This window comes from Nipponia nippon, unplaced genomic scaffold, assembly GCF_047370975.1.
Source record: "Nipponia nippon isolate SJK-2023a ecotype South Korea unplaced genomic scaffold, ASM4737097v1 scaffold_4, whole genome shotgun sequence".
NCBI lineage: Eukaryota > Metazoa > Chordata > Aves > Pelecaniformes > Threskiornithidae > Nipponia > Nipponia nippon.
In genome coordinates, this window is record NW_028262358.1 from 52,582,274 (window position 1) to 52,597,725 (window position 15,452).

The following is a 15,452-nucleotide window of genomic DNA, read 5'->3' on the forward strand; positions in this document are numbered from 1 at the left end:
TCCTTGCTTTTCCTAATTTATTCTGCATTATACAGAACGGTAATCTGTGCCACACAATCCACATGATATTAATGGTCTGCAGCAACCAACATATTTGTAGATGAATGTAGGTTTTAGAAATACAACCAGGTGGAGACTTTGTTGTTTGACTTTAAGATTGTGCTAGTCATTATTTTCTAATTCTGCCAGTTGCTGGAATAGAAAATTAGAGAGACCTAAAGCATACATGTGTACAGAATATTAAAGATTAGGGTGTTGGTTTTGTGTTTTTTTTTCCCGATGAACTTGTGCCTAAAGCCCCAGATATAAAAATTATAGCCCTGCATTGAGAAGCCTACAGTCTAAATAACTAGCTCAGAAAAGTCAGGCTTTGATCAGCAGCTGAGTGAGGACGGCTCTGAGTGAGGCGTGTTTGAAACACGCCAGGAAAAAAATTCTCCTGCTTCCCTGAGGTAGTGTGCAGTCTCGTTACTCTATTACCCTTCTGCTGGCGCTCCGCAGTTCAAAGAAGATAATGATGCTACTTCTGTCTAAAACAGAAAAAGAGGAAAAAAGAGAGAAAAGGAAATGCTATCAGGTTAAACTGAAGCGTGTTTCTTTTTGAGAAATAACTCGTAGGTGCTTTCAGAGCACAATTATAAAAATCAGGACCTTGGGCTTACACACGGAGATCTGAAATGGGATATACCAGCTCTCTGCTCCTGCTTATCAGCTCGACTGCAGCTTTTAGCGATCAAAGTTATTGCTACCTGATAGCAGTCTTGGGTAACCTCTGTGAAATGACTAATCCCCTCAGCGCAGCCTACGAAATAAAGGCCTTGCTTCTACTTAGCATGTCCTTGCATTAGGCCAGGCAATACGGCACTTTGGGATCCTCGGGCCCCGCACCGCTGCGGGGTACCCAGCGGTGAGAAATGACGGTTTTCACCTGTGCTGACTCTCCAGCGGGCACTGGGTTACACAGTTCGGTACGCCGCTCGTCCTGTTCGCGGAAGACCTGTATGAAAAGCAGCTGGGTTACATCTGGGTTCTGGGCTTCCAGTATTTGGGTGGTTTTTCATCACTGGGCATTGAAAATCCAGCATGCAGAGGGAACGCACGGGGTGGGGTGGAGAAGCCGTCTGTTCAGTCAAGAGCAGCGAGGCAGAAGGCAGGGAACAAGTGGTGCTCCTCTAACCACAAACGTGATGCTCCTCGCACAGGTTTACCAGTATAAGGTAAACAAACAGGCATAAGCACAGACCATACCTTTCCAACAAAAGCAGCCTACTGCTCAGCACTGCCTTACAGTTAGACCGTGACAGGTATCGATATCGGTGGTTTTATGGCGTTTGTCATCCATGACCTGCAGTTCCCAACAGATGCGCAACTTCAGTCATCACAACGCTTTGGACACTGTATTATCATCTCGTTACAAGTAAGAACCATTAATGACTTCATGCAGTGGTTTGGATTAAGCAGATCACGGATGAATTAGCTAATTTGCACTGAATCACCCGGGAAATCTATTGCATGATCAGAACTAGACATCTTCATCTCCGGGGCTTCTTCGAAGTGCAAAAATACATCGCGCTATCTGCGAGGCCCTGCCTCCTGGGGCGCGGAACAGTGAGTCCCAGTCCCTGTTACACACGTACTGCACAGATCAAAGGTTGAGGAAAAAAATGTGAAATGCAGTTAGAATTACGATAATGATAATTTACGGGTAGATTGTTTTGTTTCTTTGAGGTCTCTCTTTTTTCCTTGGGGGAAATATAAAGTATGGGTAAATATCAAAGTTAGCTTAGGCTAAAACACACAGAATCATTGTTTACTATTGTTCTCTGTAGTGCCTAGTAAACTCATGAGCTGTATACTGGTAAGACAAAAGACTTTCGAAGACAAATATTTCTCATTCCATTGCTACCAGTTTCTGTTCAGCTGGAGATGCAAAATGAACGTGTTGCCAAGCCTAGGCTCCCCCGTTTCTTCTAGCTAATAAATTCTGCACCTTCTTTTCTGCAGACTGCTGGCCAGGATCTGGTTTTGTTATTAAGGGGGCGAGGCACCCGATGTTGGGAATGCGTCTGACCTTGGAAACATTTTGGGCCGGACGGCTGAGGCCCGGCAGGTAACACCAAGGAATTACGCAGCTGCGGCGTCTCTCCGATATCGCTGGAACTTCAGACTAATGCTTACCAAGATAAATAAGGGCCACGTGTTCAGCAACCGTACCGCATAGGTGAGCAAAGAGTACTTGCCTGAGCAAACATGAGTGCGTTCATTCCCAGATTGCAAATGCGGCAATAAGTTAATTAGCGTGAGCTAAATATTTTACTAACATATATCTGTCTGACCGTACATAAGGAATGACTGCGCACACCCAGCGCAGCACGTTTTTACCGGTCCACACCGCGCCTCCCTCGCCCAGCTGACAGCCCCCTGGGCCTGACAGCCGCCAGGCCACCCCGCACCGGGCCAGCTTCGGGAGAGCCGCTTCCCGCTGCTACGGGTGTAAACGTCCTAAACGCCCCCCAAACGCCGCCACGCTCCCTTGCCGCGCGACTTGGCGGTTAACGGGGAGCGGCCGGCCGAGCCAGCAGCGGAGCGTCGCGGTGCCCGCCCCGCCCCGCGCTTCGCCTCCGAGGCGCGGCGCGACGGCGCTCGTGCCTGGGGGGAAAGTAAACGGACGGGGCGGCGGGAGCGCAGCGGCGGGGCCGGGGAGGCTCGCGGGGAGGAGCGGGGAGGGGCGGGGCGCTGCCCGCCCCGGGGCACCCCCGCCGCCCCGCCGTCCGCCCCGCCGCTCTCCCGGGCGGGGCCCTCGGGGGGCGCGGGGCCGGGGCGGGGCCGGCCTCGCCCCGCCCCCTCTGCCCCGCCCCGTCCCGGCCGGGGCCCGCGGCGGGCGCAGCCCCGCCCCCTCGGAGAAGGGGCCGCGCGGCCGGGGCGGCCCTCCCGCAGCCGCGGCGCTGGCCCGGCTGACAAAGGGGGCGCCGGGGCCGGGGGAGGGGGCGGAGCTGCCGCAGGGCCGGGCCGGGCCGGGCGGGCCGGGCCGGGAGGGGCGGAGGAGGAGGAGGAGGAGGAGGAGGAGGAGGAGGAGCGGCAGCGGCTCGCACAGAAAGTTGTGGGTCCGCCAGCGCAGCAGGAGTTGCTGCCGCCGCCGGGGTCCGGGGCGCGGGGAGGAGCCGGGCCGGGCCGGGCCGTGGGGAGGCGGGGCCGCCTCCCGCCGCCGTGTCCGAGGGGTGAGTGGCGGCGGGCTGCTGGCGGCGGGTGCCCCGGCACCTCTGGGAGCGGGGCCGCCCGGCGGGGAGGCGGCGGGCGCCGCGGCTCCGGGAGGGGCGCGGGGGGGAAAGTTCGTTCCCCGGCTCCGAGCCGGTAAAGGCGGGGGGCCGGGGGCGGAACACCCGCGGCCGGGCGCACCTGCGGGCGCGGCGGGGGAGCGGGCGGGACGGGCGGGCGCGGGGAGCCGGGGCGGGGGGCGGCCCCGCCGCGGGAGTGCCCGGGGGAGGAGGTGCCGGCCGCCCGCCGGGTCAGATCCCCGCCCGGGGAGCGGGGGCGGCGGCGGCTCTGGCGGGGCGGGCAGGGCCGGGCGGCTGCCCGGGGCCGTGTGCGGGGCCCGTCCCGCGGGCTCGGCTCCCCCCCCCCCCCCCCGCCGGGTGAGGGGCTTCGCGGCTGCTCCCGGGCCGGCCGGAGGAGCCCGCCTGCCCTTAGCCCCCCGCGCTGGCACGTGCCCCGGCGCGGCAGGAGCGGGGCTGCCCCGCTTCGCCACCCCCCTCGAGCGGGGATGTCCCGTTTGGTGCCAGCCGGGTACCGCAGGTGGCGGCGGCGCTGCAGGGGCGCGTCCCGCCCTCCGGGGCGCACGGGTGGGCACGGGGCGCCCCGTTGCCCGAGGGGGGACGAAGCTTCGCTCTCGTGGCCGGGGGTTAAACCGGCCAGCAGCACCCCTCCGCGCCGCCTCACTTTTTGAGTCCCCTGAGGCGTCCCCCGGCAGGGGCACGGCGAGTGGCCGGCGGCCGCCCCGCCACGCCCGGGCACGGCCAGCGGGCGCTGCTCCCGGCCGGCGCAGCCCACGCAGTTACCGTGCCTCTCCGCTCCCCGTCCCCGCTGTAGGTGCTGGTGCTGAGCCGGGGCCCTCCATGGGAGCCCCCTCCCGATGGATTTAGGCTGCGCCCGTGGCGTACCCCAGCCGGCGAGCATGGCCCACGTCTCCGACCAGGAGGAAGGACCTGGCGGGGGACACAGCGAGTTCAGCGACATCATTAAGTCCAGATCAGGTAAGCCGTCGAGAGAAGTGGTGTTCTTCTGACATCGGCTTGCGTTTTTAAACAGCACGTCTTTCCAACTGTTTCTTTCGGCCGTATATTGGTCGTACAGCGAGGGACCGAGGCTGTTGGCGCAGCTGTCCTGCAATTAAGTAATAATAATTGTAGATCTTTTTTTTTTTTTTTTTGACAGTTTTAGTCAAGTCTGTTTGTTTGGGATCCACCTCCTGCATTATAATTACCTCTGCTTTTGTAAATAACCATGTGTTTAAAGTGCTCTTATGCAACCTAGTGTTGGCAGCTTTTGTGTTTATTCTCAGACACTGAAAATGGCAACTGTGGCCGCAATACTGCACCTCCTAAAAGTGCATCGCGGCAGGACTCGGGCAGTAAACTAATGTGCTTCCTCCTTAATGTAAAGCAGTTGTCTAAGGCTACTCGCTCGCTCAGGCATTTCCTCCAGCAAAACATTCATGTCGCAGATCTGAAGGTTATTGGAAAAACGTGGGGTTTTTTTGGTTGTTGTATGTTTGAGTCTTCTGAGGCTCTGACGGATGCTGGGGGGGTAAGGAGGCGCCCTCATTTGGGCAGGGGGAGAGCGGAGGCTTTGGAGGGGCAGAAGTGACTTCTTTAAACCTTGATAGAAATTTGTGCTGCATCCAGAGGCCGGATGCTCACTTCTTTAGCCTCGCAGGCTCTCTTTTTCTCTCCTAAATGCAAAATGCTCCTGTTGTCAAAAGATTTTCCTTCAGTATCTGAAACCTAACAGTGTGTTTTTTAAATGTGCCACACGTTAAAAACTGTAGCTCGTCGGTTGGTGGTGATTTGATACGTCGGATCACGTAGGATGCGGGTTTGAATCTGGATCCTATTGGTGTTTGAATAGTTTGTTTCCGAGACCTCCTCTTTCCGAGGAACGACACCTTTGGTGGAGGCAGTCTTCCTCGTAACTTCTGGAAGGGCAGTTTATGAAACAGAAATGCTTGTGGTTTTCCATCTCGAATTCTGTAGTGCTGGTTTACATTTTCTGCTGTTATTTTGAAACCTCTGGACGTAGCTTTATTTGATTATAAGCGTGTAGTCAGCACGTCTAAGGGCTTTGAGTTTGGGGATGGCTCGCAGACAGTTTGTATGCATATATGTACGCGAGTACTACAGTTGTATAGGATGTCTGAGGAAACACGGCTGTACTTGAGGTTTTCCTTGGATGAACAAATTGTACAGTAAGTTCTGTTGTTTTCGTTAGGGCAGACGATTGTAAATCTCCTGTTACAACAGCTTTAACTTTCTTCTCTGTTAATGAGAAAATGATGTATATTCTAATACTCACAAGGCTAGAGGACTTGCGCATTAAATTAAAAATAGCGAGTGAAGATTGATCTTAAATAATTCATCTCTTCTAAATAATACACTGGTTTGGATCTGGATGTGCGATTTCTTCACGTTAATTACTGTACTACGTAGCTCAGAGCTGAACCATTCCCTACAAGTAAACCTGTGGGAGGGATTTCCTAATGAAAGGGCTGAAGTTTCCTGAAGTACAGATGGCAGCAAATTAAAGGCTAGTTGTCAGGACTGGGAGAAAAATATTATAAGCTATGCTTCTATTTTCCCTGGATACGTGGAAAAGAGAATGCTAATTTTGATACTTAGAAAGGAAAACTGAGTTGTTTTTTGCTGGGAAGAGTTCTCCAGCATGGGATGTTCTTCACAGTATAAGTCACTGGAGTACAGTAGAAGTGTTACCTTTTAACTGACTAATATTTGGGGTAGCTACGGGTCTGTTTGGGTTTTGAGGCTACAGAGAGCAGAACCAGACAAGGTTTAGGATCTCCACTCTCCTTTCTTTTATCATAGAAAATGGGCCGTTATTCTGTTTCTTGCTACTCTGTAAGATGTGTGTTCGTCACCTCTGATATGGGAAATCTCTAACACTTTGATTAGAGAGAGCATGCAAATATGCATTTAATACTTTCACTCTTAATAAATAAAATCCAAAACCCACTTCTAGTGGATGAAAATATTTAGGTGATTTAATATGTCATAATATTTTTGAGTGCATATTATTCCTATGCATTTTTAAATAAGAACATTGAAAACAGTTGACCCTGTTCTTGTAAATAAAAGGAGAGAGAGATGTATAATGCTGTGTGTAAAGATCACTTTTTCTCTCTCTCTGCTCTCCTGGGTGATTGTCTGTCTGTCTTTTTCAACATGTTTTTCTTCATCTTTTTGGAACAGATCAGCAAGCTGTCAGGATACCGTGGTTATTTAAAAACATTCATCTTCTAAAAATGATGCTTAAGATACATGGCTAAATCTTATATTTTGTTATAACTTGGAAGAAAATTATCATGGGGAATGCCAGAATCTTTCGGAGGTCAGGCCTTAACAAAGAGTGGTACTAGTAAAAATGTTTCTAAATATTTGGAAACAAACATAAACTTTAGTCTTTAGCAAGCCTGTGAAACTGAATACATTGTCTTTTTTGTAGTTAACTTGCTTTGGAAAACTGGGAAGGAGCTAGAAAGCCATAAAGGTGGCACTGTTAATACAGTGATTGGTTATTGAAAACTTGAGCTTTGATCTAAAGTTACTCTTATGAGACTGTAATAAGACACACAAAGCTTTACGGCTGCTCAGGGCTGTGTGGTGCCCATCTATGCCTGTTTTTTATGAAGAGAACAAGCTATGTAATTTTTTTGCTTAATGACTTGTAATTGGGAAGCTACCAGCGTACCATGTGAAGGATAGAGGAGAACTGCAGAAAATCATAATTTTTCGATAGAGCAATCAAAATCAATTAACAGCGGATTGGATTTCTATTTGTTGCTTGCGCAAAAAAAAAAAAAAGTATGTGTCGCAGGATTTCACAGATGGGGAAAAAGTAATTTTGCAAGTATCTAATTCATCCTTTGGGGAGTTCAAACTGAGAGGACGAAGGATAAAACAATTTGAACAGAGATCCCTGTATGTTATTGATCATGTTGGAAATACTTTTTCCTTCAGCAGCAGCAAGAAAACTTTCTATGAATGTGCTATATGCAGTAGCTCTTGTAAGCGATAAATGCTTCATTTTCCAAAGCAAGAGAGTTGTCTTTTTTTTTCCCGCTCCCCCCCCCCCCCCCCCCCCGTAATCTCGCTTTTATGACTTGTGATACTAAAAAAAAGAAAGACTTCTTTCTGTTGTCCAATTAGCATTTATTATTTTCTGCTTTGGATATGGCTCTTCTTTGATTAGATAGTTTGTTAGCACTGATCTACATGTAGCTGCAAGTTATTTTTGAAGACACGTCTTCTGCATTTAGAATGGAATATGATGGTGACCGAAGCTGCCTTTAAAATAACTGTTGGCTATGGTAATTATAAGAGAGGCTGCCTTATGTTTGCAGAAGATCCAAGCGTCTTTTTGCCTCCTTTCCTCCTGAACCAGTGGTGGATGCTGATGGCTCCGAGTGCCTGATATTTAAGGGGTAGGATACTTCTTCCTGGATGGTTATGTTGGACTTATATATTTATAATTAGCAGTTATTTAGCATTATTAGCCTGTGTGTCTGTATGATTGTTTGCAATGGAAAAGCAATTTTCCCTTTTCTACTTCCCTGTAGTATGAAGTAATGTATTTATATCTTTGAGCTGATTTTTATCTTTGAAAGGCATCTTGTGCAGATAGGTGAGCTTTTCTCTTTGCAATAGCTTTCAGGAAGGAATGCTGTGGGATGATTGCCTTACAGTGGTGAAAACGGTGCTGTCATCACCGGGCTTGAAGAACAGATGAGTCTTTGCTATGATTAATTATGGAAAAAAGACAAACTCACTTAAAATCTGTCATGGTAGCTTGGAATGGTAATATATAATTAAACAGTAAGACGTGACAGGAAAAACATTTCTGGAAGATTACTCTACGCCTCTGGTGCATTTTAAGATACGAGTTCCTGTCTAAATTGAGGGGATCTTAATTCTCCTCATCTACCTTTCATTTTTAATTACATTAAATATATTTGACTGAAAGACTGCTTTGAGAAATTGTAACTTATTTTTGGAGTTCTTGGGCAAGGCTTGTTCTGAGAACTGCTGCTGTTGTCTGTCTGTCTGTCCCCATGAAGCAACGCTTACTTGGCCGGCAGTCCCCTTGCTCCGGGACCTCCCTGCCCCACAGTGCCACATGCTGCCTTTGGAACCAGTTCCTTCAGTCATGCCTCTCGCCGCCAGATCGCTGTGGGCCAAACGTGCTGCTTCTCGTTTGTCGTTTTTGGCTCCATCGGTGTGAAACGGCCAGGAGTCGTTAGAGTTGCAGGTGGAGCCTTAGGATTCTGTCAAGTGGGCACGGGGCTGGCATAGCTGGTTTTGCACTCTGTGAACTCTTCAGGGATGTGTGTGCGGACAAGGTGTTAAAGACAAGTGACAAATTTGCTGCTCCTTATTTCTAGCCACTAAAATGACTGTTTTTCAGAACTAAACCTTTAGGTTGCTGTAGCCTGACTCCTTTCTGTCGTTTGTATTGCCTCCTTTTCTTGGGCCGTCTGCTGGGGACGGACTGGATGCTGCAGTGAAGACAGTTCTAGGGTATTGCCTAGCATTTATGAAATGGCAGATATATAAGTACCAGTCTGGTTTCTTCTGGTCTCTTGATTGGTAGGTAAAGAAATAACATATGCTGCTCTGCGTGTTTGAAGCACGACTTTGCCTTGGAATAGAAATTGAGGCTCCTTGGGGAGAAAAAAAAAACCCAAACCATAAAAGCAGCCCATTGATTTGTGCGTGCTCTGCCAGGAAATGAAGACATAACCCTGGGCAAGAGCCGCTGTGTGAGGCACCGCGTCTCGTGTGTTAAGTCTTTCTAAAGAGGTCTAAAAGTCTGGGTGGGGAGAGGCAGCTGCTGGTGGTGTGGGACCTCCCACCGGTGAGGATCCCCTGGAGGAGGGGTGCCGAGGTGAGGGGCAGACCAGGAGCAATGTGAAGTTCACGGCCTCACCTCCCCCAGTACTCTTTGAGGCTCTGTCCTCCTTTTTCCCCTCAGGTCTGGGGGAAGACAGAAGACTCTCATACAGTATCATGAAAATATTTTCATGTGCAAAGAAATTCTCAAAGTTCACAGCACTGGGGAGCTTAGCAAAGAATTAGCTGTGCTGTCTTAACACCTCTCAGTAAAGTGCTCCTAATTTTCCTCCTCACCTTAACTGTTCCTCCTAGCAGAACCCATGGTGTGTATGTTGGGGTTGACTCTTGTGAGCAGGGAAGAGTAGGGCAGTATTGTTATTAACATCCTTCAAATGCGAGTAAATGGGGAGACGGACTGGACTAGGTAATCCAGTGTAGGTGTGGAAGGGTGAGGGGAAGAGCATGTGGGCTCCAGCTGAGCTCGCGTTGTTCCAGGACAGTATAGCTGCCCTGCTGCCAGGTAGCAGCATGGATTGGTGTGCTCGGAGCCCCCACGATCGGCTTTTCCTGTGTTGTACCGTATCCCTCCTTCGAAGGAAAATGCACAATTAGAAGAGCGCAGCTGTTCCCACCCATCCTGGGAGCTGAGATGCCCCTAGCAAGAAGTTGGGGAGAACTGCATGTATTTGGATGCCTTAATAACAGTCTGAAGAATGAATAACAGGGTTTAAACATTGTGAGGTGGGAGGGAGGAGTTGCATTGTCTGACTTCTTATTGTGTTGATGAAAGAATAACTTTTAGTGCTCCCTACTTTGTCAGAAGTCTGTTTTATATCTTCCTCCCCTCCCCCTGTGTTTATCTGGAATGAAACAGGGAAGCAAGCTGAGCTGTAATTTCAGAAAGTGACAGCATATCTTCAGAAGAAAGCTGGGGGTTTTAAAGGTAGCGACAAAAATAACAGGCTAAGGAAATAGAAGAGCCCTCTGGCACATGCGGGTTTGACAGAAGACAATGATATGGCTCTGTTACAAGCTGCAGTTTTGGGAATGAGGCAAGAAACTATTGACTTGTAAATATACACAGCTCGCAAAGTCAGCGAAACATCTGCCATCGAGAAGGAGGAGTCAGAAACTGCCATTTATTTATTTATTAGGATATGACGTCTTTGGGCTTCTTCTTTGAAAGGACATTCAAACCACCTGATACTGCCTTTGGAGAGAGTAAAAAGAAAAGCTTACTTTGATCATTAGAACCGAGTTGGGCTCAGCCCCGAGTGGAGCCAAAAAAGAAAGAACCGAACAAAAATAAGAACACTTGCAATTATCTTTTGTAGTCACTTATCCGTGGGACCAGCAGGCTGGGGCTGGTGCAGTCGCTGGCTGTGACTCCAGGAGCATGTCCGAGCAGCCAGGAGACTCTGACGTGGCTGTGGACGGTGGCTGGGGCCAGGCTGGGCACTCATTGTCCGTGGGGAGGCTGCTGGAAAATGGTCAGCCGTAATGGGGAGGGTGTGGGCAGTTGCAGTTCCTTCTGCTGAGGGCAGGGTTGAGTCTGTCTGGGTGCGTGATGGGCTGCGTCTTCCCTCTGACTGTCTGACCAGCTCTGGATGTGAGTGCCAGCGATGCAGGGGAGGCTGGTTATCAGTGGGGACCCATCTACAACCGTGGCAATGACCTTCTTGTGAAGGCTTCTTATGCTCAGAAATGTGTTCACTCTTTTTAGATATTCATTAATCTGTTGAGTGCATGCGACAGATGCATTAAACATGTTGAGATGCTGGAGAGGAATAACTTGAGCATTGTCTGGCCTCACCAGTAGTTTCTCTTGTAACGAGGCAGCTCCTGTGCTCTGTCAGCCTAGCTCTTTTTCAGGTGTGGGGGGTCTCCCGCTGGGTGTGGAAGAAGTGGTGAAGAGCTGCTGAGTCTTCAGCTGGTGGGAGACAGGGTGGCTGTGTGTTTTGGTAAAAGACCAACTTCTATCTCAAAAACACTGGATATGTGCTGGTAGGAAAGGATGTGGCTACATGACAGCGATTAGATATGCATTCTTAAGGTTATTTTGCTGATCAATATAGCAAACATGCAGCAATACTTTTCAGCCATAAATTACTGGTAATGAAGGTCCTTACTGGACTTAAACACCTTTTCCTCTCACCTTGTGGAAAACAGAGGACCCATCAGCCAAAAACTCTGAGAGATTTTCTAGAGGAATTAGACAAACATATATGGACAGTCGCTGGCTTAGGCATTTAACTGTGGAGAAATGTGCGTTTAACCCATGAAACAACATGCTTTGGGTCTGTGTAATTCATTTCACAAATAACTTTAGTTCCTTTGTACTTGGCTTTTATTGCCTAGCGTCAAAGGTGGTTTTTGTTCCTCTCCTAATTTAGATCATGGCAGAGGACCAAAGGTGGAGTATGCTCCTAAAATGTTAGGTTACAAATTATTGATCAGAGAAAAGTGGTGTGATGGATAAGTTCTGAAATGTTTTGCTAGCTTTTTTTATTGTTATTAATTTACCATGCTATCCTGGATGAGCAAAGAAGAGTAGTCTGTGCATGAATAACAAATGGAATGTTTTATGGGAGCATGCTGGGAATAGGGTGAAGTCTTTTGGTTTCTATGTTATTTTAATAGTTATATTATAAAATATGATTGTATTAAAAGAAGAGAATAAATAAAGTACTATTTAAATGCCAACAGACCAAGACCTTTTATTCCCTCTTTCTAGGCTTTTACTTCTATTCTAACTTAATAATGAACAACAGCTATGGTCAGCATAAATCATTTCCAGAGAGAGTTCATTGCTCTCTTTTTCTGGTTTCTGCATGTACATCTTGTCCTTGGATGAGGCTTCTCGTGGAAATTCACGGGAACACATTGTGTTAACGTCGTGCCTCTTTCTTGAGAAAAGAGTTTGTGGAAGTTGAAAGTCTGGTAGTTTCCTTCTGAATATAGTTTTGCACTCTCTGGGATGGTGGCGTGTAATCTTTCTGCTCTGAATGCTTTTCCTCTGTGTTCAGGAATTTTTCTCTTGGACCTGGCCGTAGGGCCCAATTTAAGAGCTTGCTGGTTTCATTTACTAGCTTTTTTAAAAAAAATAATTTAAATCAATTTTTAGCTCATTTAACACACTGTTCATTTGGAATAGAGTTTATTAAGTTTAATCTGGGAGTTATTAAAGGTCACAGTACAGATGTGAAGTAATCGCTCTGGTCTTTCTACTCAAAAAATACATTTACATACTTTATGATCTGAGTGGAGTAATTGTCTGGCAGAGTGTCAGACTTGTGCGGTGCCCAGGTACTTGCAGGTGAGGATGCTGTTTCTCCCTGGTGCGCTGAGGACGGGAGCAAACACTCCAGGCTGCTGCAGGTTCTTTGCGAGCTGTGGACCACGAGCCCTGTTGCGTCCTTGGGACTCTCCATATTCCTGCCTCTGCCTTTTGCCTGGGTGCCTCAGGAGAGGCTGTGCTTCAGGGCATTCCTCTGCTTTCATTTTTGTTTCTTTCCTCTTCTTCCTCTCCACCCCAACTTCAGCATTATTGTTTGAATATTGACATAATTCAGGAGAAAATGACAGTTAAAAAAACCAACACCCCCCCAAGCCCCCAAAACCACCACCACCCCACCCCAAACCACTGTTCTGGTTTCACTGGGCATTTGAGAATTTATTAAACACATGAAATGTGCCATAACTTCTGGAAGATTGCGCTGCTATCTTAATAGGGAAGGTCAAGTGTTGACTGTTGTATTAATGTGGAAGTGAGTTTTGTACTGAACTGTATAAACTGTATAATTGTACAACCGAAATTGAACAGAGGAAAGAGGAAGGAAGAGTTCAAATGGGGTTGTGCCCGTTGTCACAAATGTCATACCACTTTGCTTGTGCTTCTTTTTTTTTTTTTTTTTTAAGGCTATTGAAACCTAATTCAAGTTCATTATTTGCCCTCTGGATGTTAACAGAAAATTCCTTCTTGATTACAGGAAAAACAGTATTAAAGGAAAGGAGACTAAAAGCCCCCTTTGCTATCTGTAATTTTAGTGAGGTGCTTTACAGAGCCTGTAGATGCCAGCCTCCTCACCTGGTGTTCTGCACTGCTGCCTTGCCAGATCCCTCTTTCCCTGTCCCTCTTCCTCTTGTGAAGAGCAATGCGTAAAAAACATTGAGTAGAGATGCAGTTTTAACAAACATACTCCAGCTCTAGCGAGAAGCTTCAAATGCCTAGGTGCATCATACCTCTACTGGGAAAAACTTTTTCTTCTATTTATGGGTATTGGGAAAATGATGGCATCAGTTTGCGGCATGTTTCCATGTGGATGCTGTTCTTGGTCCTTTCTGATCCAAAGAGAACTATATCAGTTGAGACTTCAGAGCTGTTGAGATGCAGGGGGGCAGTAACTGCTGCATCAGCTGCGGTGGTGTCTGTTACTTCTCAGTCCTACAGCAGAACCTCAGTTTGAATGACACCTCTTCAGAGTTTGGCAAAATGCCTTTTTTTATGCCAAAAGGATTATGTAGTGTCTACATCTTTTTTCCACATCCACGTGTGCATGGCAGGAGGGAGCACAAGGTCCTGCTATTAGGTCTCAGGACTGACTTCTCAGGGTCTTTATGTAGACCCTCTTCTAGAGAAGTGAGGCATGAGAAGTGAGGACCTGAGAAGAACCAAATTTCACATTTTTTTCATCTAAAGCAGCCATTTAGAAAGGTTTTCATTTAGCTTGTAATGAAGTAAGTGGTTCCTAAAACTTAGGAAACTTGAAGTTAATGAATTCCATGTAAATTGTATTTTGTTGTTCATCTCTGTTTTAAGAGGGGAAATCATTTCCATACTAGGTCATGAAGGCTATTTGTCTTTCCAAATCTTTCTGAGCTAGGAATTTCTTGGCTTCTTTGAGGCCTTCTCCTCTACCTGTAATCTGCTGGAACAGGTTTTCTGTCACTGTATGGTAATAACCTCCTCTTCTCAGCTGGCAGTGTTAAATATTTCATCATTGTTTAAGGACAGTAGTTACTTTGCTTACATGGTGACTAACAGTATCGGGTGTGTTCATCTGCATGAAGAAAATGCAGAGACAGAACCCACCTTTTTTGATTTTTAAAAACAAAAAAACCACCAACCAACCAAAGTCTTCCTAATTGAAAATCCTCAAGTTCTCTCTGGTTTAAAAGTTCACTTAATTTTGAGCAAGGCAGACAACATGGTTGTGGTGTGACAGAGCTCTCTGTGTGTCGTAGGGTACCATATCTGAAAAGAAAGGAAGTCTGTGTTCACGTAAATGTTTTTGCTTCCCTTAAGTGAGGAGGTGCAATGGGAGGAAAAAACAGTAGCTGGTCTCACAAAACGGGTTGCTTTTGGTGGGTGATCACCCCCAATTGCTAGTCTGGGAGTCAGTATTCCCTCTCAGAGAAACAGGGAAGTTAATACCAGGGGTGTAGGGGGGAAGGTGGGGTCCTGTGGCCTGGCCTGTCTGAGGCACCAGGTGGGACAGAGTCTTGGTCGTAACAAGTGCTGTTTTCATGTGTCATGCAGTATCAACCAAACAGCCCCCAGAATAGAAGGACCAAACTGGAAGAGTGTGCACTGGGCAGAAGCAAACCGTTTGTTCATCCATCTCCTGTTAGAACTAATGCTGGTCTACTGTCAGCTGTGAGACTGGGATATTTATACTTCTCAGTTTAAGCCTCCGTGTTATAAACATAAAATGCAATAGCCTGCTCTCTGCCTGAGTGTAAACTTGCCTTGCAGTATATACCTGGTTGGGCTGGAAGAATTTGGGGTTGAAAGAAGATGCAAAAATGCTTTGGAGTAACTGGAGTTAAAAGTGGGATCTTGAGTCTGATGAGATGTAGTCTGTTTTGCACAGGAAAGGTGTTGTGGCACATACAAACCAAAGATTCACGTAAAATATTATGACAATATAGAATGGCCAGCCTAGCTAATTTACAGCCAGGGTGACTTCATAATTGTTTGTGGTATTGATTTATTATCACTTGTCTTGTTTGTGACTGAATAAATAATATAAAAATAGATGTCCTGTTCAATTCCAAGTATGACGATGATAATTTTTCAACATGATATGCAGTTAAAAATAATTACCCAAAATAAACTAAAAAGCCCCAAACATTGGTTTTTGAAAATCATGCTTCCGTTCTTCCCAGCAGTTGCCTTTTTCTTTTTTTTTTGCGTGTGTGTGGTGCGCGCGCTCTGTTCATCCTCTACCTTGTTCAGCTTCATGGTTTTTCTTCCAGTTGGAGGAAAGTGTTTGCTGCACAGCATATGGGGGGAAGAGCAAAAGAGCTGGAGGTGCTTTTTTTTCCTTCCTG

General features: G+C 47.3%; 1 protein-coding gene across 7 annotated transcripts in view; it reads left to right on the plus strand.

Moving 5' to 3' along the window:
• The first annotated feature begins 3,085 nt into the window (after positions 1–3,085).
• Positions 3,086–15,452, plus strand: part of UTRN (utrophin) — a 388,166-nt gene continuing 375,799 nt past the window's right edge. For 6 of the 7 annotated variants that reach the window (XM_087773985.1, XM_087773987.1, XM_087773986.1 and 3 more), the window contains exons 1-2: positions 3,086–3,218; positions 4,087–4,250. In XM_087773985.1, coding sequence (XP_087630111.1) covers positions 4,130–4,250 — 121 coding nt within the window. In that variant the 5' untranslated portion in view covers positions 3,086–3,218; positions 4,087–4,129. The other variant, XM_087773982.1, reaches the window with a different exon arrangement.